This window comes from Mirounga leonina, unplaced genomic scaffold, assembly GCF_011800145.1.
Source record: "Mirounga leonina isolate KUSES-001 unplaced genomic scaffold, KU_Mleo_1.0 Mir_154, whole genome shotgun sequence".
NCBI lineage: Eukaryota > Metazoa > Chordata > Mammalia > Carnivora > Phocidae > Mirounga > Mirounga leonina.
This window is the reverse complement of record NW_023270389.1, coordinates 20644054-20668571: the sequence shown is the minus strand read 5'-3', so window position 1 is coordinate 20668571 and position 24518 is coordinate 20644054. Positions and strand designations below refer to the sequence as shown.

At 35.0% G+C, this 24518-nt stretch overlaps 1 protein-coding gene across 10 annotated transcripts in view; it reads left to right on the top strand.

Annotated features, from left to right (window-relative positions):
- UCHL5 (ubiquitin C-terminal hydrolase L5) overlaps positions 1–24518 on the top strand; it is an 81168-nt gene that overhangs the window by 45735 nt on the left and 10915 nt on the right. For 8 of the 10 annotated variants that reach the window (XM_035010151.1, XM_035010149.1, XM_035010148.1 and 5 more), the window contains 7 exons: positions 1120–1183; positions 2587–2692; positions 16942–17067; positions 17149–17210; positions 17288–17418; positions 18969–19032; positions 23982–24084. In XM_035010151.1, coding sequence (XP_034866042.1) covers positions 1120–1183; positions 2587–2692; positions 16942–17067; positions 17149–17210; positions 17288–17418; positions 18969–19032; positions 23982–24084 — 656 coding nt within the window. Of the gene's footprint in view, positions 1–1119; positions 1184–2586; positions 2693–11509; positions 11614–16941; positions 17068–17148; positions 17211–17287; positions 17419–18968; positions 19033–23981; positions 24085–24518 lie in introns of those variants that run through there. The other 2 variants (XM_035010157.1, XM_035010154.1) reach the window with 2 other exon arrangements.

The window sequence follows — 24518 nt, the reverse complement described above, 5'->3', positions numbered from 1 at the left end:
CTAAATTATCTCATTGATTCCTCATAACAACTCCATGAGTATGGGGAACAGAGAGGTTAAATAGTCATACAGCTAGTAAATGGAGGAGCCGGGATTCAAACCCTGGCATTTTTTTTTTTTTTAAAGATTTTATTTATTTGACAGAGAAAGACACAGCGAGAGAGGGAACACAAACGGGGAGTGGGAGAGGGAGAAGCAGACTCCCTGCCGAGCAGGGAGCCCGATGCGGGACTCGATCCCGGGACTCCAGGATCATGACCTGAGCCGAAGGCAGTCGCTTAACCAACTGAGCCACCCAGGCGCCCAAACCCTGGCATTTTTGAAGCCAACATCTTAACCAGTACACTTTTACTATGATACATCTACTAGGACAGGGTTTCTCAACCTTGGCAATGTTGACAATTTGGGCCAGATAATTCTTTGCTGTTGGTGGCTGTCCTATGCAGTGTAGGATGTTTAGCATCTCTGGCCTCTGTCCATTAGATGCCAAGGCCTTCCCACTGGTGACAGTAGTGACAATATAAATGTCTCCAGACATTGTAAAATATTTCCCAGGCAGCGGGGTGGGGGCAAAAAACATCACCTGATTGAGAAACACTGTCCTAAGGAAGGGTATGTTTGGGGGACTCTGAGGTAGTTGAAAATAAAATTATATTAAAGACAATATAGAATTGGAATTTAGGAAAAGGGTCAGAACTAAACATGTGATATGAAAGTTACTGTTAAATGGTAGTTATTTATTACCACTTAAAAAAAAAGTGTATAGTTAAAGAAGAAGAGGGTCAAGGGCAGAGCTAGGCAAACGGTAGTTGAGTGAAAAGAGCAAATGCAGAAGAGACAGAGAGATTGAGAGAGACTGAGAAGTCTGGGGTGGTGTTTCAGTGAGAATAAACTCTTGAAAATTCTTTAAATTATGAAAGTAATATACTCCCATTATAAATAATTAGGAATTAGTAAAGGAAGTAAAAGGATTGACTGTGAGCTTTATCAGTTTTACCATTTTAATTTGTCTTGTCTCATTGTCCCTAAATGTGCATTTCTTTCAGTTAGTATTTTATTTAATGGTGAAGGAAAAAAATGAGTTATTTCGTTTTCTAAAGAAATAATTTCTTATTTCAGGTTGCCGAGGAGCCCAAGTAGAAGAAATATGGAGTTTAGAGCCTGAGAATTTTGAAAAATTAAAGTAAGTATGATCTTAGTTGTGTTAAAAATAATATGTATGTACTTTAAGCAGACTGTTGTCTGTTTATTTTACTTGGATTGCTATGGGCTGATTACATCATCTCCTTTAAGTCTTTCTTTGATCTTATGAGATAGGTATTATTACTCTGTTTTATAACCCAGACCTGAGACTCAGATATAAGTAACTTTTAAAGGATTAAAAACTAAGTCTCTGTAATTTCATGTCAGAATTGGTTGATTGATTTTTTTACAATATTCACTTATAGATCAATAGGGTTAGATCGTAGAACACATTTTAACATTAAAAACGTGAGTAATAGGTTAGTCTACAAAAACATATTTAGTAGATAACATATATGAATAGTAATTCAGAACTTGTCTATATATTATCACATTGCTTCTTGGGGAGGTTACAGTTCAAATTCCAAATTTAGATGCCAGGAAGTATCTTCCTTTTCCCCCATCCTTCTGACTAGAATCACCTCTCTGAGACTCCCCTTACCCTCAATCTCCATGCCCCCAAGCATTGACCCTGTATTGTAAATAGAGGGCTAGAGGAATTTTCATTGGAGGGAGAATTCTTGGTTTCTTGGAATGTGACAAGGAGTAGGCTTCTAAAGGGGAAATGGGGACTCTAGGGATATAGCTACTGTTTTTAATAGTAAAGAGATCATTTGCTTCCCCCAACTTTCCCCTTCCCCACAGAAAGAGCAATGACTTGAGATGAAATAAGGGATTAACTCTGGCTGAGTAATCAGGAAAGGTTAATTAAAAATGCATCATTTGAACTGTCTTCAAAGCATAGGAAAGGGTTTTGTTGCATGGAAGACAGTTATAAAAGACTGGAGAGAATCCTAAAGTGGTGATTTAATGTTTCATGGGCAACAAGAGTTCCTTTAGGAAAGTGGATGACTTAATTATGTATAAGATGATAGCATTCATTCATACTGCAGTTTGACAATTTTTCATGAATCCAACAATTATATAAAGGTGACTTAATATATTTTGTAATATATATGCTATAAGCCATTTATCTATAAACATCCTACATGGACTTTATTCATATAGATTAGAATTCAGTCTAGGGTTAACAGCTTCTTTTAGTTATGCTATGTTCTTATTTTTAGTTTTTAAGTGAAGTGATACAAGGCGGAAGTGAATAATCCAGATTTGACAATAAACCTTTCATTATAATTATTTTATCTAATGTAATTTTAAGGTTTATTAGCCATGTCAGAGGCAACATTCTAGTGACCGTGAATAGCAATAGAAATCTTAAAAAGTTTTCTCAAACTTACTTTGTTTGCAATGTATTTGTTAAGTAGCTGCTAAAATGTAATGTATTGACAGCGTGTTCACAAAGAAGCAGGATTTGGTGTCACTAATTTGTATTTTATTTTGTAGGCCAGTTCATGGGTTAATTTTTCTTTTCAAGTGGCAGCCAGGAGAAGAACCAGCAGGCTCTGTAGTTCAGGACTCCAGACTTGACACAATATTTTTTGCCAAGCAGGTATGGTCCTTGGATACTCTGAAGTCTTGAGAGCAATCCTTTCTATAAACAGAACTCTATTTCACTTTTGTGTTTTTGGTGTAGCAGTCCACAAGCTTTTTTGTCTTAGGACCCCTTTACATTCTCAAAAATTATTGAGATCTCCAAAGAGCTTCTCTGTTTATATGGATTATATTTATCAATATTTATTATATTAGACATTAAGATTGAGACATTTTGAGAATATTAATTGATTTTAAAAAACAATAAATGCATTACATGTTAACATAAATAACACATTTTTTAGTGAAATACAATCACACTTACCAAGACAAAAAAATAGCAAGAAACTTTACATTTATGTTTTACATTGTTTTACATTTTTGCAGATCTAATATCTGGCTTTATAGCACACAGCTGGATTCTCCTATCTGCTTCTTTATTCAGTCTGTTGCAGTATTTTTGTTTTGTTTTGTTTTTGGTTGAAGTATATGAAGAAAATTCAGTTTCACACATATGTGTAGTTGGAAAGGGAGGAGTATTTTAATATCTTTTTATATCAGAGAATTATGGATATTCTTTGATATCAAAACTCCAAAAATGTTGCTTTCATAAAGATTAGTTGCAGTGTGAAATCTGAAACCATATCAAAGAACTTTATTCTTTATTGTATTAAAATTCTTTGGTTTAGGTTGTTCTGCAAATGGATCTTTTACTCATGCAGCGTTTGATAATATGGTGCATTGGTCATTTTGAAAGTTCACTGACTTATACAGGTCTTCTAAATGTTGACACATTTGATTACATACATTATCAACAAGTCACATGTGTATCATCAGAAAAGTCATTAAGTATCATGAAACTTTTAAACTCACAGTGGGTTAAGTATCATGACACTTTTAAACTAACAGTGGAGGATCTTAGTCTTACCAAATTCTGATTTTCACTTGAAAGTTCAAATTTTATCAAAAAAACAAATACTGTCAGGTATTTTCTTTGAAGTAACAGTTTCATTTCACTCAATTCAAAGAAAAATATCTGCCACATACCCTGTTTGGACAACTGTATTTGTCTGCCATTTGTGTTTTCAAGTGAAAAAGATGTTCCAAGATTAAAGCAGCCAACCTAGCTCACAACTCAATCGTCCTACTGCCTTTCCTTGAAATGACTAGCATATTTTGTTCTGCAGCAGCAGTTCTTTATTTGTGCTACCTATTTCATTTGATAGAATATTAAAGACTTGTACTTCAAAGTCAGATTTTAATAAAAATAACTTTTACTGCTTCATTAAAGACAGTCTTCAGTAAACCTGGCTTTTTTTTTTTTTTTAAACTATCTGTGTCAATCAGTTTAATGCCACTGCCCAGATTGGTGCTAAAATACCAGCAGTATTATCTACCATTGCTATTATACTATCAGTGCAAATGTGAAAGCAGGGAAGAAGGCAAAACTGTCTTTGAATTATTAAGGAAACAATTTTTGAGCTCATGAACCCCTTGAGAAGCGTCTTAGGAATTCCCAGGGGTCCATGGACCACACTTAAGAACTGCTGTTCTAGTATATACAGTGAAGTGTTGAATATTATTAGATGCCTCCATACATTTGGTCTGTTGTTTGGAAAAGCTGAAAAAGAGAATGATAAAAGAGGTTTGATTAATGTTTAAAATCTAAGCTAAATATGATGGCATTTGTTTGAAAATTGCACTTATTTCTGAGACTCAAAAAATTGCTTAGGATAATCTATTTAACCTTTAGAAAGGTTGAAAATAGGGGCGCCTGGGTGGTTTAGTTGTTAAGCATCTGCCTTCGGCTCAGGTCATGATCCCGGGGTCCTGGGATTGAGCCCCGCATCGGGCTCCCGGCTCCGAGGGAAGCCTGCTTCTCCCTCTCCCACTCCCCCTGCTTGTGTTCCCTCTCTCGCTGTGTCTCTCTGTCAAATAAATAAATAAAATCTTTAAAAAAAAAAAAAAAAGAAAGGTTGAAAATAAAACTGCTAATTCTCATTACTGCCCTTTGGATCAAGCCTTTGCTATTCAACTTAGTAACTTGTTTTCCTTTTTCTCTTACTACTTCTTTCCATTTTCCCCCAACTTTTTAAAATTGAGTGTTTTTTTAGAGAAATTAGCACTTCTTCTTTTCACTTTAAGGATTTAGAGAACATTTATTGTGTATTTTTTTCTGATAGCAGAACTTAAAGTACAGAAATAGTGATAAAAGTATCTTTGTAATCCCACACCCATCTCTACTAACCACTTTGAATGGTTTGATTCATTCATTTAATTAACAAGTAATTATTGAGCATCCACTTTGTGCTAGGCATTGTTTTAGGTACTAGGGGTATAATGGTGAATAAGACAGGCATGTCTCTTCTTAATTTCAACAGTAATGAAAACAATACCAACAGTAGCCAACATTTACCATTCTTATTTTGTATCAGATATTGTGCTTTAGAAATATTTAATCCTGCAACAGCTCTGTAAGGTTATGATCCTAATGTCACAGATGAAGAAATTGAGACCTGGAAAAATTAACTTATTTTACAGAGGTCACACAGAATTTAAACACAGGTCTAAAACCCAGGTTTGTGATTCCACATGTCATATTACCTCCCACATTGTCTTTTTATATGCTAACACATTCTCATTATAATTTTCTTACTAAAACTGGGTTGTTATGCAAAATATTTTGCATCTTTTTTCACTTAATGATAAAAGTTTGACTCTGTTCCATTTCCATGCACATAATAGTATTAGCTAACATTTTCTGAAGGCTTATTAGGTACTTCCATATGTATTATTTTTTATGTATTAATTTATTTATAGTAGCTGATACAGCAACGCTATGTGGTTTTATAGATTCCTTATTATTTCACAGATGTGGAAACTGAATCCCAGAGAGCTTGTGAGACTTGCCCAGGTTATGCAGCTAGTTGTTGGCAGTGCTGGGCTACAGGCTCAGGCACTGTAGCTCTGAAGTTTATGCTCTTGACCACATGACAACATTGCCTCTTTTAAAAGTATTCTTGGTGTAAATGTCCTATAATTTATTTAACTACTCTCTTAATGATCAACATTTTGAGTTTCTAGTTATTTTGCTAACACAAATAATTTATATATTTATATATAATTTATATATTATATTACTTGTACTGATGTATTATTGTACAACAATAATTATAATTTCAAACCCACAGTTTGTGATTTTCAAGATCTTGATAGTAGAGAAAAAGTAGGAGACAGGTAATTTTAAAAGCCCTTCAGGTGTTTTTTCCCCTTTTAAAGAAAGGTTTTATATTTTAAGTTATATGAATATATATATTCAATTTACAAAATTTAAGCATTGTAACTATATGATGTAGGAAATAAAAGTCCCTTATAATCCCTGCTTCAGAGATAACTCCTGAAAATGATTTATATTCTTCCGGATTTTTTCTGTGTGTATGTGTGCATTTAATTTCTTCCACACTAAGTTGTGAACCTGGGAGTCTGGGGTTTTGTTTCTATGTACAGTCCTTGGCACATAGTAGATATCCAATAAATGTAGACTGAGCTCTTCATCTCTAAGAATATTACAGTTAACACTAGTATTCACTAACACTACGGCATTAATGATTTATAGAGGTCTAAGTATTTTTAAGGTAAAAGAAAGTACTCTAAAGAAAAGTGGTACTAGGGTTTGAATTTGTGATATTTTTCTAGGGTGTGAATTTGTGGTATTTTTTTAGTCTGTATTTCTGTCTTAACTATAATTTAATGTTTTATTTGTATTATAGTATTCCTGCCATGTTTATTAATGTCTAGGATTAGTGATTTTCCAATAATACTGGGTGTTTTTTGTACTATATTATCTCAGCAGTGCTTATTGAACTGACAGATCAGTAATTCCCCAATAATATCTTCTAGTCTCTTTAGTGTTTGCCTCCTGTGAGCCTATGCCAGAAAATTTGTATTACGTAAATATATAATCCTTAACTCTAGGCTTCAAGAACTAATAATTTTATCCAGGAGTCTCCTATTTTCAGAAATTGTAATTAAAATTTATTTATGATAAGTTCATAAATATTAACTAAGTATGTATTTTTGGTCTTTATGGATGGGATTGCATCAATTTAGAGAGGTAATAGTAAAACTGTCTTAAGCTGGTCATACACTCTAATTGTAGGAGTGCATGTACATGGATCACTGATTAATAAAATATTGAGAAAAGAATCTGGTAATTATAATTTGTGTGTAAGAAATGACATTTTGGTAATACTTCTCTGCAAAACATCATTGTCTTGTTATCATTTTTCACTGGTTTACTTGCTAAGACTGTACTGGGTTTGTCTATCTATTCACCCTTCCAGGAAAGGACGATCGCCTACAATGTGCCAGATACTCTGCTAGGTGCTTGAAGAATGATGAACAGTCGTAATCCCTTCCCACAAGGTGCTTAGAGTTTAGTTGAAGAGATTGGTTTTAATCAGTGAAATGCAAAATTATGGTGGTGATAAGGACTGTGTAGAGTGAAATGACAACCATATTATACTGCGAAGTTTGAAAACAATCTGAGACCACCCTCGAACACCAACTACAGAATTCAGGGTCCCTAAGCCACCCTCACTTCTGACAATTACAAATTTGGGGGGTCCCCAAGACCACCCTCAGTTTCTGTAATTTGCTAGAAAAACCTCATAGACCTTATTGAAAGCTGATATAGTTACAGTTATGGTTTAATACAGTGAAAGATCCAGATTAAATTCAGCCAAGGGAAGAGATGGATGGGGCAGAGTCTGGGAAATTTCCTTGCTGAGAGCTTCCAGTTGTCTTCTCCCAGTAGAGTCACAGATGGCACTAACTTTCCTGGTAACCGTATGTGACAGTATATGCAGAGTATTGTCATCCAGGGAATCTCAACCAATTCTTGGCATCCAGAGTTTTTATTTGGCCTCAGTCTCATAGACCTGGCTGACCACCCAACGTGGCTGACTTGAGTCTCCAGTTACCTTGGAGGTTGAGCTGATACTGTTGGCCCAAAATTCCACCCGAAATCAGTGTTAGACTACCTTTGTGGACCATATGCCCAAGTAAACAAAGATGCTCTTATGAGGCCTGGCTTTTCAAGAGCTTAGAGTTTACCTCCCAGAAGCCAAGGGTAAAGGTAAGGCCTCTTTTTGGGCAAGATTAAGTTGTTTATTATATATATAAAAATGGGACTTGACCCCTTTAGGGAGATCTGAGAAAGCTCTGAGTAAGTGACAGTTCAGCTGAAGTCTAAAGGTTAAGTAGGTATTAAATGGGGGAAAAGAGGTTGAAGATCATCCCAGATTAGTAACAGCTTTATATAGCAAAAGGGAGTAAGACTAGTAAAATGTACTAAAAGAAGGCCAGTGTAACTGACATATAGAGAGCAAGGGGCAGATGGCATGAGATGTGAGGCTGAACAGGCAGCATGTTAATCAGAATTAGGTACAGTTAGGTGTAGAGACACATTGGTTTATAAGAAATAGAAGTTTTTCTCTTTCACTTCCAAGAATTGTCAGGATTACAGGCTCTTTTGTTTTGTTCCTTTGTGTGTGGATTCTATTCTAAAGATTACTTCATGGCCCAAGATGATAGTTGGAGTTTTAGCCATTCTATCTTAATTCCACATTCCAGAAAGCAGAAAGGGGATGACAGCACACTTCTCTCCTTTTATGGACATTTTCTAGAATTTGCCAGTGTCACATACTTAATTCTCTCTGGCCAGAACTCAGTCACATTGCTGTACTTAGCAGCAAAGGAGAGTGGGAAAGTTGTCTTCATTCCAGGTGGTCATGGACCCAGATAAAATTTGGGTACTTAATTCATATGGAAGAAGGAGAAGATGGTTATTAGAGAATATCAGCCTTCTGCCAAATATGCTGACAGAGGTCATATCATGTATGGTATTTTAGGCCATGATTGAGACTTTTTGTCTGTATCCTAAGAGTAATAGAAGGTTATTGAAGTGCTTAAAGAAGTATGACATGATCAGATATTTATTTAGAAGAGATTCCCTTTGGCTATAGTGTGAAGAATGCATTTGAGGAGGAGACGGTGGTATAGAATATGACTAGTTATCAGGAGGCTTTTGCAGAAGTACATGCAAAAGTAGACGAAAGACTGGTGGTAGAGATGAGTATGAACAGATTTGAATAATACTTAGTAGATTAAGTAGTTAGCATCCTTAATGTGTAATGGATTGGATGTGGGGATGGAGGAGGAGGACATAGCAATCAATGATGATGCCTGTGTTTTTCTTTTTTCCTTTTTTAAAAAAATCCATCTTCAGGTACATGGAATAGGATTATAATAATCCTTGATTGATGACACACACTCATGACTCCTATTTATTTGTTTATTTCATAATTTTAAGTAATACGTTAAGCACCTAAGAACTCACCACCCAAGTAAACTTCATCTATTATGTCCTTCTCTCTCACCCACTGTTCAACATAACTCTCATTCTCCCTCCCTCCATTGCTTGTAATCTTCCTGTTGAATTTGGTATATTATTTCCTTGCCTTTTTTTTTTTTTTTAACGAATTTATTTATTTGAGAGAAAGAGAGTTTGAGCAGGAGAGAAAGGGAGAGAGAATCTGAAGTGGACTCAGCACTGAGCACAGAGCCAGACTTGGGGCTTGTTGCGAGATCATGACCTGAGCCAAAACCAAGAGTCAGCCAGCAACCCCCTTGCTTTCTCTTTTATGTATTTTTTGTAATCCTAAAAAGGGTGTGTGTATATAAAATTTTGGCTAGATAAAAAGTATTATGCTTATCAATTGAGAAAAGAGGCAGTGCTGAAATAAAACAAAAGCATTTATTTGGGGTCTCAAAATTGCAGTCGGGGAGCAGAGATTTGGGTAGCAATCCAAATTGTGTTCCCTAGGGAATGAAAATCAAGGGGGTTATTTTTCTTCCTTTCTTTCTTTCTTTATTTATAAAGATTTTATTTATTTATTTGACACAGAGAGACAGAGCGAGAGAGGGAATACAAGTAGGGGGAGTGGGAGAGGGAGAAGCAGGCTTCCCGCTGAGCAGGGAGCCCGACACGGGGCTCGATCCCAGGACCCTGGGATCATGACCTGAGCCGAAGGCAGACGCTTAACAACCGAGCCACCCAGGTGCCCGGAAAATCAAGGGTTTTAAAAGACAAAAAGAATGTTTGTATGTGTTGTTTACAAAGAATTTGTATTGGTGTTGGCTCACAGAAAACTAATCTTGACTGAATATAATTGGTTGCTAAGGCTTTCACTAAGCAAAGTCTTACTGTAGCAAGTTGCAGGTGTATGGGCAGAGGCCTTGGAATTTATTCCCTTTCGCCCAATTCAAAGTTCGTGGTTTTATCCTGTGAGGATGTGCATAAAGCCCATTTCCTTATTGGCCTCCTGGCTCCATTTTATTTTATTTTATTTTATTTATTTAATAAAACAAGGAGCCTGATGCAGGACTCAATCTCAGGACCCTGGGATCATGACCTGAGCTGAAGGCAGATGCTTAGCCAACTGAGCCACCCAGGCATCCCTCATGGCTCCATTTTAAAACCCCTTGACATAAGTGATTCATTTCATTTCATCTCTCACATCCTCTGTGTGATTTTGGGGGACTGACTTTTTTTTTTTTTTAAAGATTTTGTTTATTTATTTGATAGAGCGAGAGAGGGAATACAAGTAAGGGGAGTGGGAGAGGGAGAAGCAGGCCTCCAGCCAGGCAGGGAGCCTGATGCAGGGCTCGATCCCAGGACTTCTGGGGGGACTTACTTTTTGATTTCATATATCATTAAGATTCTTCTATAAGTTGTTCATCATAGTAGTTACTTTATTTTGCATGCTGTGTAATATCAACTGCGTGAACATGTTGGGTTTATTTACTTACTTTTCCTAGGTTGGCATTTGAGTTTTACATCTGAGTTACTATGAATTGTGTGGCCATAAACATTTTTCTACATGTCTGCTATTGTATATGTGCAGATTTCTCCTGGTGTATACCTAGAAGTAGAATTGACTACTTCATGTGATACATAAGTATATCAAAATGTTTTCTGAAGTAGATGCTCCAAGTATACTCCCATTAGCAATATCTGAGTAACTATGTAGCCACATGCTCTGATGTGGTATTGTCAGGCCTTTTTAATTTTTGCCAGCCTGCTTGTCCTAAAATGGTACTTCATTATGGTCTTGGTTTACATCTGCCTGGACACTAATCATTTTGAAAGTAGCCATATGTGTTTCTTCTCTGAAATTTCTGTTTATTTTTATTTTTCTGTGGGGTGAATCGTGCTTTTCTTTTTGATTTGTAGGAGTTGTTTATGTATTGATATTGCTGCTCCATGTTGGCACCTTAATGTTTTACCTGGGTGTCTTTTGATGAATAGAATTTTATATTTTAGAGCCAGTGCTTTTTGTATCTTATTTAAGAAATTGTTATCTATCTGAAGTTGTAAAAGATATTTACCTATGTATTTAAATTTTAATTTTTGACATCTATGTCCATAATTCATCGGGAGTTGGGTTTTGGTGAGTGAAGTAGGAGTTCAGTTTTATCTTTTTCCATATGGATCATCATTTTTTTCTAGCCTCATTTATTAAACATCTGTTGTTTTCCCTACTTATCTAACATTACGCCTCTGTTGTAGATCAGAGTTCTGTGTGTGTGTGTGTTTCTGGGCTGTACTCTGTTACATTCCCATTAGTCTGTCTCTGTGCCAATATCACTGTCCTAATTCCTTTCACTTCTTCATAAGGTCTGATATCTAATAGGTCATGTCTCCCCTCCCTGCTCTTTTTCAGAAATATCCTTCTGTTCTTGGCCCCATGCTCTTCATGTAAATTTCAGAGTCATCAAGTTGTATGAAAAATTCTGTTGGAATTTTGACTGGAATAGCACTGACTATATATATCAATTTGGGGAGAATTTATATCTTCATATTAAGTCATGAACATAGTATGTATCTATTTAGATCTTTATTATCTTTAACATGTATAATTTTCTCTGTAGAGGTCATTTCCTCTTTTGTTAGATTTATCCTAACTCCTTGATATTTCTGTTATAATTATAAATCCTATCTTCTCTTCAATTAATTTTCTAGGTGTTCGATGCTGGTAAAAAAATGCAATTCACTTTTATGTTTTAATATTTAGCTATCTTGCTCAACTCTTCTATTATCTCTAATATTTATTTGTTGTTTTTTTTGAGAGGGTTCTATCTAAATTACTATATCAAATGATAACAGTCTTATTTCCTCCTTTCAAATCCTTATGCTTCTAATTTATTTTTCTTATTGGCTAAGACCTTCAATAAAATCATCATGATATTAAAGGGAATGCTTTTACCATTTTCTTGTTTTGGATAATGTTTACTCAGGTTTTTATTTTTATTTTTTAAAATATTCTTTTTCAAGTAAGGGCATTCTGTTACTAATTTAGTTGAGTGTCTTTATTATGAAAATTTTTCAAATGCTTTTTCTGTACTTATTGTAATGATCATGTTTATTTTCTCTCTTTTAATAGATTAGTGCAGTCATGTTAATGATTTTTCTAAATATTATATCATCCTTCATATCTGGTATAAGCCCAGTTGATCATGATATATTCTCTGTTTATATACTGTCAGATTTATTATTTGTTTAGTGTTTTGCATTTGTATTTATGAATGAAATGGGCCTTAATTTTCTTTTCTCATAATGGCTTTGATTAGGTTTAGTATTAGGGGTTTGCTGGCTTCATGGAATGAATTGGAACTTCCTCTTTTTTTAATTGTTCCAAAGAATTTGTATAAAATTTAGATGATCTTTTTCTTCAAATTTTGATAGAATTGGCCTGTACAGCCAATTCTGGGCCTTTACAGTCAATTCTGGGCCTGGTATTTTCTTTGTAAGTATATATGTAACTACTGGTTCAACTTAATAGTTAAAAGACCACTTATTTCTTGACTTGGTTTTGATAAGATTTTAAAAAAATTTCTCTGTTTTAGCTTAAATTTACAAAATTGTTTCATATGGTTATTAGTATTCCCTTATCCTTTTTAACCTTTTTTTTTTTTAAGATTTTATTTATTTATTTGAGAGAGAGAGAGAGAGAGCATGAGCAAGGGGAGGGGCAGAGGGAGAAGCAGACTCTCTGCTGAGCAGGGAGCCCAATGCTGGGCTCCATCCTGGGACTCTAGGATCATGACCTGAGCCGACGGCCTTTGCTTAAACAACTGAGCTGCCCAGGCGCCCAACTTTTTTTTTTTTATAGTTGTATTCCTGACTCCTAGAATTCTGACTTGCATATTTGTGTGATAGAGGTTTCATATATCCATTAATCTATCACCTTTTATTGTTTCATATGTGCGTTAGGGTAGAATCCAGCTGATCTTGTTTCTGTTTTCAGCCATCTTCAATCCTTCCTGTAAATTGTCAGACTGAATCTTTCATAATAAAAAAACCTATTTTTATTATGTTATTTCCCTATTAAAAATCTTTTGCTCCTAGGGCAAACTACTAATTGCTCAGTGATTTTCAAGGTAGCAAATGATGCCATACCCTGACCACAACCACACTAATACAAACCAGTATGCACATTGTCTCTTGAACATACCATGCAAATTTGTTCCTTTGTTCATACCCTCTCGCTTCCCTGAATGAATTTCCTTCTCTATTCCCTAGGTCCTGTCAAACTTTCAAAGTTCTGTTAAAAATTTTACATTCATAGGGGCGCCTGGGTGGCTCAGTCATTGAGCATCTGCCTTCGGCTCAGGTCATGATCTCAGGATCCTGGGATCGAGCCCCGCATCGGGCTCCCTGCTCAGCGGGAAGCCTGCTTCTCTCTCTCCCACTCCCCCTGCTTGTATTCCTTCTCTCGCTGTCTCTTTCTCTGTCATATAAATAAATAAATAAATCTTAATTTTTTTTTTTTTACATTCATAGAGAAACCTCTGATACTTCAGTTAAAGATGATTCCTTCCTTCATCATTTTGGTTTTTTATTCATCTCTTTCATGTATGGATTTTTTTCTAAATTTTTCACAGGCAGGGCATTTATTGTATACTTTGTTTTGTTTTGTGTTTATTTTATTTTATTTTTTTAATATTTTATTTATTTATTCATGAGAATCAGAGAGAGAGGCAGAGGGAGAGGGAGAAGCAGGCTCCCCGCCTAGCAGGAAGCCTGATGCGGGACTCGATCCCGGGACCCTGGGATCATGACCTGAGCCGAAGGCAGACGCTTAACCATCTGAGCCACCCAGGCGCCCCATTTTAGAGTCACCTTCCCTTTAGGAACCCACAGTTTCATTCTCAACCTTTTTTTCCTTTGAGTATAAATAAATAATGAAAACTTTATTTTATAGCTACAACTCAGTGAAAATTGACTGTAATTTATAATGCAGTACTTTAAACTGCTTTAGGAGCATTCCTCTGAACACCCACCATATTCTTTAATATAAACTATGAAAAGAAGTTATTCTCTAGTCCAGAGGTTATAAGTCAAATGGCTGCAGTATCAGGTTGGCAACATGCATGCATGCATGAATCTGGTTGTGTGTAAGAAATAGGGAGTGAAGAGCCTGGATGAACTAAAGAATATATTCTCTCAAAGGAATTCAAACCAAATTCTTAAGGGCCTGGGCCAGCCCTATCTGTGATCTCTTACTCTAGCCACCTTTTCCTGTTAAACTCTACTACCCTTTTTGAAAATGTGTTGCAAGCCGAGCATATAATAGAATACTCAGGATAAATTAAAGATTTAAAAAGTTGGGAACTACAAAATAATGTATGCTACAGTGAATTTTTGTGACATGAACTAAAAAAGTTCTGCCAAATAGATGTCTATAAGGTGATTTTTATGTGAGTTTCGTGAGATAAAAGACCTCTCTAACTCTCTCGTTCACTGTGCATCCCACACACCACAATGTCTGGCACACTGCAGGTGCTTAGTAAATACTTGAATGACTATATGGAGGTACCCTTTTTAAGGTCTTTTTTCTTTTCCTTTTTTTTAAGATTTTATTTATTTATTTGACAGAGAGAGACAGAGTGATAGGGAACACAAGCAGGGGGAGTGGGAGAGGGAGAAGCAGGCTTCCCGCGGAGCAGGGAGCCCGATGCGGGGCTCGATCCCAGGACCCTGGGATCATGACCTGAGCCGAAGGCAGATGCTTAATGACTGAGCCACCCAGGCGCCCCTAAGGTCTTTTTTCTTTTGGCAATTCTATGCTATATGTAGCATAACCACTTGGTGGTGCTAAACTCATTTCTAAACCTGGAAAGGTATTTTTATATTCATGCACACCATGATTGCTATTCTTCATACACACACAAAATAAGTTGTAATAAATCATGGACAGTATGAATCATTATTAACATTGAAGGAGAAATAGTAATGACAGGATATTTGTCTTTTTTAAAAAAAAATTGAAGTTAATTATACAAAAACTGCATGTTTAATGTATATAACTTGATGACTTTGAAAGGCGTTTTTTTTTTCTAATTCTTTAAAAAAGTTTTCTAAAGTGATGGATTACAGATTTGAAGTCCTTAGGTCATAGGAATGTTTGAGAGTATTCTCTGCCATAGCCTCAGCATCTAGCCTGGCACTGCGTACATAGTGTGTCCTTAATGTGTGAATTTGAAAGAACGTGTGAATGAGTATAAATTTTAACTTCATCTAACTTAACTCCTACCAACCCATTCCCAGATAATTTTATCCTAGATAATTTTGGTCCAAGATAAGGGGGCACTGAGTGTTACAAAGTTTTAGTTAACCACCTTTATGAAGTCTCCTTTAGTCATTGAAATTTTTTCTCCAAATTTACTAAAGAACTGTGATTCAGAGAAAAATACATATTAAAAGAAATCAGCAATATTAATTGGATTCTAGACTTCCTATTACTTTTCTCTAATTTGTCAATTATAAGATAGTTTTGAGTACAAGATAGTTATCAGAGAAGACTATCAGAAGTGTGGTGGTATCATTATATTTATTTGAGAACTGGGTGTAAGAGAATGTTTCCTAGTAGAGAAAGCAGTGTTATCAAGGAATTTTTCAAATATACTGCAGCAAACGATGTAAGATCTAGTGGATTTCACAAGACGTCCGAAGCCTCTGGCAACACAATAAGTAGAGGAATATAAGAATTAAAGACAGAAGATAATTGAAAATTTTTCTTCTGAAATCCAGCAGGATATAAATAGTTTGCTAAATTGTAAAATCATAAGTGAATTAGCATTTTGGAAAGACTTTAATTAGAAAATAGTATTTAATTATAATGTAGTAACAAAATAGAGCAATAGGACTAAACTGTATTTTTAAAAATCATTCACCAAATTTAGTTCAACTTTATAATTAACGTTGCTGGTATTCACACTGCTCATCTGAGGTGTGACTATATAGGGGCTATAGGAAATATGGAAGAAGCCCTTGTCCACAGTAGGTTATAATCTTGTTAGACCACATATATGTACAGAGCCAGCCTAACATGGTGGCTAAATGCACAAATTCTAGAACGAGACTATCTGCCTGTTGCTTAGCTCTGTGCCATTGGGGCAAGTTACTTAACCTCTTTGTGCCTTAGCTTCCATGAATGTAAAATGGGGATAATAATATTACTCCTTCATAGGTTGTTGAGAGAATTAAAAGAATTAATACATGTGAGGTGCCTAGAAAAGTAACTGGCACATAGTAAGTGCTATCTAAATGTTTTTTCACTCTAAAATGTAAGGTCCACATAATTTGTTAAATAAATAGTTAACAACTAGATGACAGCAGTGTAAAGACTATCTGACTGAGGTGAAAAAATGTGTGGACAGTATATATCCTTTTTAGGAACTTGAAGGTAGAAACTAATAGCAGTTGTTGGATAATTTCTCTAAAAGCCACCTAGGTGAGTTGGAGCTTGTGCTGAATACCGAAATATGGGTTAAATTTGGATAGGCAGAAGTGAATTTAGGAAGAAGTGTGAATAGGAGGGGGGACAAGTTCTCTTGATTTAATCAGCTGTGTTTAGATCAGGAAAGATTGGTCTTATTACCCTAACTGGATTGGTTTCACTGATGTTATGAGTTTATTTAATTTATTTGGTTTCCTAGAATCCTCAACTCCAGAATTGCAGCAAATTCCTGAAAATACATTAGGATGGAATTAAGCACGTTTATTATGTTTATGTTAAGACTATATGAAATACATTTTGAAAACTGTTAACATTATTCATATTTTGGAGGGCATTGTCATCAGTTAAAAGCTGCTTTTTTAAAAAAATAAATTGATAATATTTTTGCTTTTATGTTTTATAGGTAATTAACAATGCTTGTGCTACCCAAGCCATAGTAAGTGTGTTATTGAACTGTACCCATCAAGATGTCCATTTGGGAGAGACATTATCAGAGTTTAAGGAATTTTCACAAAGTTTTGATGCAGCTGTGAGTATAATCTTATTATTCCTAAAATGCCCTATTTGTGATAGTTCTCTTTTTAATAGGCTACTTTAACAATTATTTTAGATGAAAGGTTTGGCACTGAGCAATTCAGATGTGATTCGACAAGTACACAACAGTTTTGCCAGGTAAAGAGACTTTTTGTTTAATAAACACTTTCTGTTTTGCTTGTTTGTCTCTCACTATTTTTTTTTCTTCACTGTAGACAGCAAATGTTTGAATTTGATGCAAAGACATCAGCAAAAGAAGAAGATGCTTTTCACTTTGTCAGTTATGTTCCTGTAAATGGAAGATTGTATGAATTAGATGGATTAAGAGAAGGACCGATTGATTTAGGTAATCTGGTTCCTGTTCCTGCTATTTCACTTTTGACAAGGAAAAAAGATTGGGTATTCTCCTTTGTTTTTGCCACAATGCTGCTTAGGTTTTTGAAGGGGAAGGTGACTATGAGGTATAATGTCATGAAAAGTCTTAAGCTTTTCATTACTTTATGAGGTCAAATAACATAGGAAGGACATGTTAACTACTATGGTTCAACTGGGATCTTTAATTTTCTTCTAAGAAAATTTCTTTAACCCATAGATTACATAATTTATTTATTTTTATTTTCCAGTTAACTTTAAAAAGCTAATTTTTATAGTGAATGTAAGTTATTCTTGTCATTTTTAACCTACTGATAAGGGGTAGCCATCTTGCATTAAAATATTTTCACTTAGAATTGGATCATTCAGAATCACTTTAATTCAGTGTTTAACAATCTCCAAGAAGTGTTTTTCTTTGAGGTTTCTGTTTAAATAGTGGATTAATATGCTGTCCTTTGGGCCAAAGGGTAGATTTGTCCCAATCCCACCCATCTCTAACCTTAAGCAAAAATGATAAATGGTTAGCAAGGTTGAGGATATAATTGGTGGTTCTGATATAGTACTAAAATCATAGACCCACAAAGAATTTTAACTCCTTATTTTTACCTCATTAAGTTTCCTTTTTTCAAAAATTAGGTTCATTTTTAAGTCCAACGAAACCTGTTTTTATTGAACCTAATGTTATCTGCTGTTCATAAAACTTTATAGTTTTTTTTAGATTAAAAAATGAACATTGGTTCATTTTGTTTGTACTTTTTGACCATGTCCCCTGCATAGAACCAATAATTTGTCTAATGCAGATTTACGTGTTACCTCTATGTTTAAAAATATTTATTTTTCTATGTCACAAAAAATTAATAGAATGTTCTTTAAATTCTCTTGAAGTTTTTTGTAGTTTGATGGTTGAGCTGATCTCTGCATTTTCTCTGTTGGCTTCTATCTGGTCACTTATTCTATATTCGTTAGAACCATCAAACACAAAGGACGTAAAAGATAAAGTAGAACAGCCAGTTTTGCTATACAGCTGGTGGCTATGTTAAAAATTATGGTGAAAAAGAGGATTAAAACAACTGGGTAAAATTGGTTTTGCATTATATGTAGTTTTAGTTTTTTATTTTATAGTTATGATTGTAGGGAGTCAGACGGGTAAGGATTGAATCCTTATTTGCTACTGACTTGCGCTGATTTTTCTTACCCCTCAGTTTTATTACTGTAAAATGGTAGTTATTCTTATTTCACAAAGTTGTGGATTGTAATGGGATCACTCCCTAATTAGTTACTTTCCCAGACATTTGTTCAATACCTACTAAGTGACACAATAATGTGGTAATGCAAATTACACTAATGCTTTTTGCCTTACCTTTACTCCGAAACTAAGAATTGAAGCTTAACATTGTTATGCTGAAAGGATTTTTACCATCCTGAATTTCCCAAAATGTTTATAAAACGATATTTGAGACTAACTTTTGAAATAATTTTAATGTTGATTTTATTTGATTTAATTGCTTTGATGTTTCTTTCTAGGTGCATGCAATCAAGATGACTGGATCAGCGCAGTGAGGCCAGTCATAGAAAAAAGGATACAAAAGTAAATGCTCAGCTATTCTCACTGGCATAGTATTCTGGTTTTTAAACATTTTTTTCAACTTTTATTTTATTATTATTTTAGCAGTGCTTGTTGAACATCTACTTTTGATTGGATTAATATGTTCAGGAAATCTATTTCAGAAATATTTAAATTCTACATAGTAATACGTCCTCTAAAGTTAAACATGCAGATCTCCATTAGATATTTTATATAGTTGTTTTGTAGAGTTGTTTTTAAGCATCTTTTTTATTAAATTAAAACTCTTATTTTGAGATAATTATATATTCACATTCAGTTATAAAGATAATACAGAGAGATCCCGTGTACCCTTTACCCAGCACTGGTAACATCTTATCGAACTAGAGTACATTATCAACAGCCAGGATGTTGCCATCGATACAGTCAAGGTACAGAATGATTTCATTAGCACAAGGATTCCCTCATGTTGCCCTTTTAGAGCCACAACCACTTCCTTCCTCTGTTGCCATTCTCCCCTCCCATCTGTAATCCCTAGTTTTATAATTTTTGTCAGTTAAAGAATGTTGTGTAAATGGAAACATACAATATGTAACCTTTTTGGATTGGCTTCTTTCACTCAGAATAATTTTCTGTAGATTTATCCGGGTCATTAAGTACATAAGTGCTTCATTCATTTCTAATGATGGTTGCTAGTGTACGGTATGGGTAGGATCTTTTTTTTTTTTTTTGCCCATTTACCCATTGAAGGACATATGGATTGCTTCTAGTTTTTGGCTGTGATGAATAAAGCAGCAAGAAACATTTGTGTACACATTTTTGTGTGAACATAAGTTTTCATTTCTCTGGGATAAATGCCCAGGAGTGCCACTGCTGAGTTGTAAATGGATGTTTAGTTTTCTAAGAAACTGCCAGACTCTTCCAAAGTGGCTGTACATTTTACATTCCTACTAGCATGTATGAGCGATCCAGTTTTTCCACATCCTTGCTAGCATTTGGTTTTGTCAAAATTTTTTATTTTAGCCATTCTAGTAGGTGGGTAGTGATATTTCATTATTGTTTTAATCTGCATTTCCCTGATGACTAATTATGTTGAAAATCTTTTCATGCCTTTTGCCTGTTTTGTAAGTGGATTGTTTTTTGACTGTTGAGCCTTGAGTTTCCTTACATACTCTAGATAGTACTAGTTCTTCATCAGACACGTTGCCTGCAAATACTATCTCCCAGTCTGAAGCCTATCTCCTAATTCTCCCAATACAGTCTTTCACAGAGCAAAAGCTCTTAATCCCAATGAAATCTAATTTATCAATCTTTTCCACTATGAATTGTTTTCTGTTGTCAAATCTAAGAATTCTTTGTCTAGTCCTAGATCCTAAAGATTTTGTATTTTTTCCTAAAAAGTTTATATTTTAACATTTCGCATTTAAGTCTGTGATCCATTTTGAGTTAATTTTTGTACATATTGTGAAGTTAAGTCAAAGGTCATTTTGTTGCCTATGCATGTCCGTTTGCTCTAGCACCCTTTGTTGAAAAGGCTATCCTTCCTCTAGCAATTTGGTAGAATTATAAAAAAACAGTTGGGTGTATTTGTGTGAGTCTATTTCTGGGTTCACTACTCTGTTCTGTTGACCTGTTTGTCTGCTCTCTGCCAATCCTGCACAGTCTTGATTACTGTAGCTGTATTGTAAGTCTTGAAATCAGATAAACTGATACCCACAACTTTATTCTTTTTCATCAAAATTGTTTTAGCTTTTATAGTTTCTCTGTCTTCCCATATAAATTTTAGTATAATAATCCCATATAAATTTTAGTATAATCTTTTATATCCACAAAAATTCTTGCTGGGATTTTGATAGGAATTGTGTCAAACATTTATATCCATTTGGGGAGAATTGGCATCTTTACTATGATGAGTCTTCCTGTCCATGAACATGGTATGTCTCTCTATTTACTTTGATCTTCTCTAATTTCTTTCATCAGCATTTTGTACTTTTTAGCATACAGGTCCTGTACATGTTTTGTCAGATTTATACCCACATATTTTATTAGTCTTTTGAGTGATTATGAATGATACTGTATTTTCATATTTGATTTATTTGATTGTTAGTCTGTAGAAACACAGTTGATTGTTTTCTTTCTTTTTCTTGCATCCTTTAACCTTGCTGCACTCATGCACCAGCTTTAGAAGTTATTTGTGAGTTCCTTGGCATTTTCTCCATAATCATGTCATTTGCAAATAGGGACAGTTTTGGATTTGTCTACTTCTAATTTCAGTTTTAATCAGTTTTTACTTTACATATGTTGCAGGTCTATTGTTTGGTGCATAAACTAAACATTTATCACTATTTCTTCTTAGTGGATTGATCTTTTTATCATTATGTCATGTCCTTCTCTAGTAATTTTCTTTGTTTTGAAATTTAGTTTATCTCATAGTAATATAGCCAGTCCTGCTTTCTTTTTTCTTTCTTTCTTTCTTTTTTTTTAAGGTTTTATTTATTTATTTGACAGAGAGAGACACAACGAGAGAGGGAACACAAGTGGGGGGAGTGGGAGAGGGAGAAGCAGGCTTCCCACGGAGCAGGGAGCCCAATGTGGGGCTCGATCCCAGGACCCTGGGATCATGACGTGAGCCGAAGGCAGACGCTTAACAACTGAGCCACCCAGGCACCCCAGTCCTACTTTCTTTTGATTTAGTGTTTTCATTCAAGTTGAGATTTTCATCATTTTTAATATGACAAATGATTATAGATTGAAACCTGGACATTTGTGGTTTTATATAATATGACACTGGATTTTTTTAAATAAAATTTCTGTTAAGCTGGTTTATATGAGCACTGCTCTGGCTGGGTAAATCAGGATGCTACCTCATTACTGCCAGGTGAGAGTAGAAGTTCAGATTCCCCACTCTGCTTCCATTGACATCTGAGATGGGAAGAGGTTCCCTATTATTGCTGGGCAGGGGTGGGAGTTCTGGCCCCCAAAAGGGTGTCCACTTGATACTACCCTGGCTGGAAGGAGTAGGAATGCCTTGTTACTCCTTACTACATGGCTTCACTGTCGCTGAAGTGGGGGAGGCTTCTTTACCACCGTATGGTAGTGACTTCCCACTTGGCTTCCCATTTAGTCTCTTCTAGACACTGCAAATAGGTGTCATTACTGCCCACAGGGATGAAAGTCCTATCTCCCTACTCAGTCTTTGCTGGTGGGTAGAGTTAGGGCACAGTGTTTTTTCAGTTGTGTTTACCTATGGTAGAGTGGTAATTGTCTAAAGGTTTTCTGTTTCATGAGTCGCCCCTTTCCTATTTGGAAAGAAGGAGCAGACTTTTGTTGGTGCTTTTTTTGTCTGTGCCTGTTGGCGTTTCTTAGTTGCTGGCTTCTTTAATTCCAAGTCTAGGCTATATGAAGGCAAATGAGATAACTCAAGGAGTTCACCACTGTGTCATTTTTGGGTCCTGGTTCCCTAGCTTGTCTGCCTTCTCTCCACCTTTCAGAATTTTCGTTCATCCTTTCATTTTCTTTTAAAAAATATATATTACGTCTAGTGTTTTTATTTGGTGTTTCTTAGTGAGAGAAATAAGGAAATGGAAGTTCCATTTTATTTTTATTTTATTTTATTTTTTTATTTTTCTAAATTTAAATTCATTTAACATATAATGTGTTAATTGTTTCAGGAGTACAGGTCTGTGATTCATCAGTCTTATATAATACCCAGTGCTCATTATAACACATACCCTCCCCATTGTCCATCCCAGTTACCCCATCCCTCCACCCCCTCCCCTCCAGCAACGCTGTTTGTTTCCTATGATTAAGAGTCTCTTATGGTTTGTCTCCCTCTCTGGTTTCATCTTGTTTCATTTTGTCCTCTCTTCCCCTATGATCCTCTGTCTTGTTTCTTAAATTCCACATACCAGCGAGATCATATGATAATTGTCCACAGCAGAATTTTATTTTTTTTATTTTTTTATTTTTTTTTAAAGATTTTATTTATTTGTTTGACAGAGAGAGACACAGCGAGAGAGGGAACACAAGCAGGGGGAGTGGGAGAGGGAGAAGCAGGCTTCCCTCTGAGCAAGGAGCCCGATGGGGGGCTTAATCTCAGGACCCTGGGATCATGACCTGAGCCGAAGGCAGATGCTTAATGATTGAGCCACCCACGCGCCCCCACAGCAGAGTTTTAAAAACAACATTTTTACATAGTTCAAAGCACTGTAGTTAATATTGCTCCATATTCTTTCAGTGAATAGAAATATGTATGAGAAACTGTTATAAGTGAATAATGAAAAAACAGGCTTACATTTTCTATATATTCTCATCTTGATTAAGCACTATTTCCATAATCTTACCAGTAATTCTTCTAATGTCAGTCTTTACCATAAATAAACATACTATGAGATGTCTCATTGTGATACCCTGGTATCAGAGTAGTGAAAATAAAACAGCATTCAGAAATTTTGCAACAGGATATAACCATATTATATTAATAAAATATTATACAAATATTTTATAATTTAAAATAAAATGTAAAGTATAAGTGAAATATAAAAATATATTAACTAAAAATAACTACATCATGACTTGGAAAAAAGTATATAGTTAATTACCATCATAATGCCAGTATAATTAATCCAACAACTGTGAGGTCTTAGTTATTTTTTTCTGAGATCTGAAGTAAATGATGGTTGCCATGTTTCTTATAAAAGTAGGAAAACAAAATATTTTTTTATTTCACATGTTTAGTGGTATAATTTTATTTTAGAAGATTTAAAAATATTTGTGATTAAATTGAGCTAGTTTTTTTCCTGCAGTTGTAGCCTTTCATATGTGAAAGCTTTTTTTAAATGTCAATTTTCACTGTTAGCCAATTGATAGATTTGTGTTTATCCTAAAGAACCATGGGGTAGTCACAATAGATTATCTTAATTATAATAGTGTTAACAATTGTTAATTACATTATAAACTTTAACTTTTTTTAGGTACAGTGAAGGTGAAATTCGATTTAACTTAATGGCCATTGTGTCTGACAGAAAAATGATATATGAACAGAAGATAGCGGAGTTACAAAGACAACTTGCTGAGGTTTGTGACCATGTTTTTAGGTGCAAAGTTCTAGTTTAGTTGTCTCAGGGAAAGTATTCTCTCTCTCTCTCTCTGTCTTTGTTCTTTCTCTTTCTTTATTCTTTCTTTGTTTCTTTCTCTTTGTTCTTTTTCGTTTCCTTCCTTCCTCCCTCTCTCTCTTTCTCTCTCTCTCTCTCTCCCCCTCCCTTCCTCCCTTTTTGATTTAATTAAGTGTCCTGAGTGATGATTAAGAGAATACACTCTGGAGTCAGGCTCCCTAGATTCAGCTCCTGGCTTTGCCACTTAGCGGATGTATGAATTGGAATATACTTCTTTGTGCTTCAGTTTCTTTCATTCTTTCTTTCTCTTTCTTTCTTTCTTTTTTTGTTTCTTTCTTTTCTTTCTTTCTTTCTTTCTTTCTTTCTTTCTTTCTTTCTTTCTTTCTTTCTTTCTTT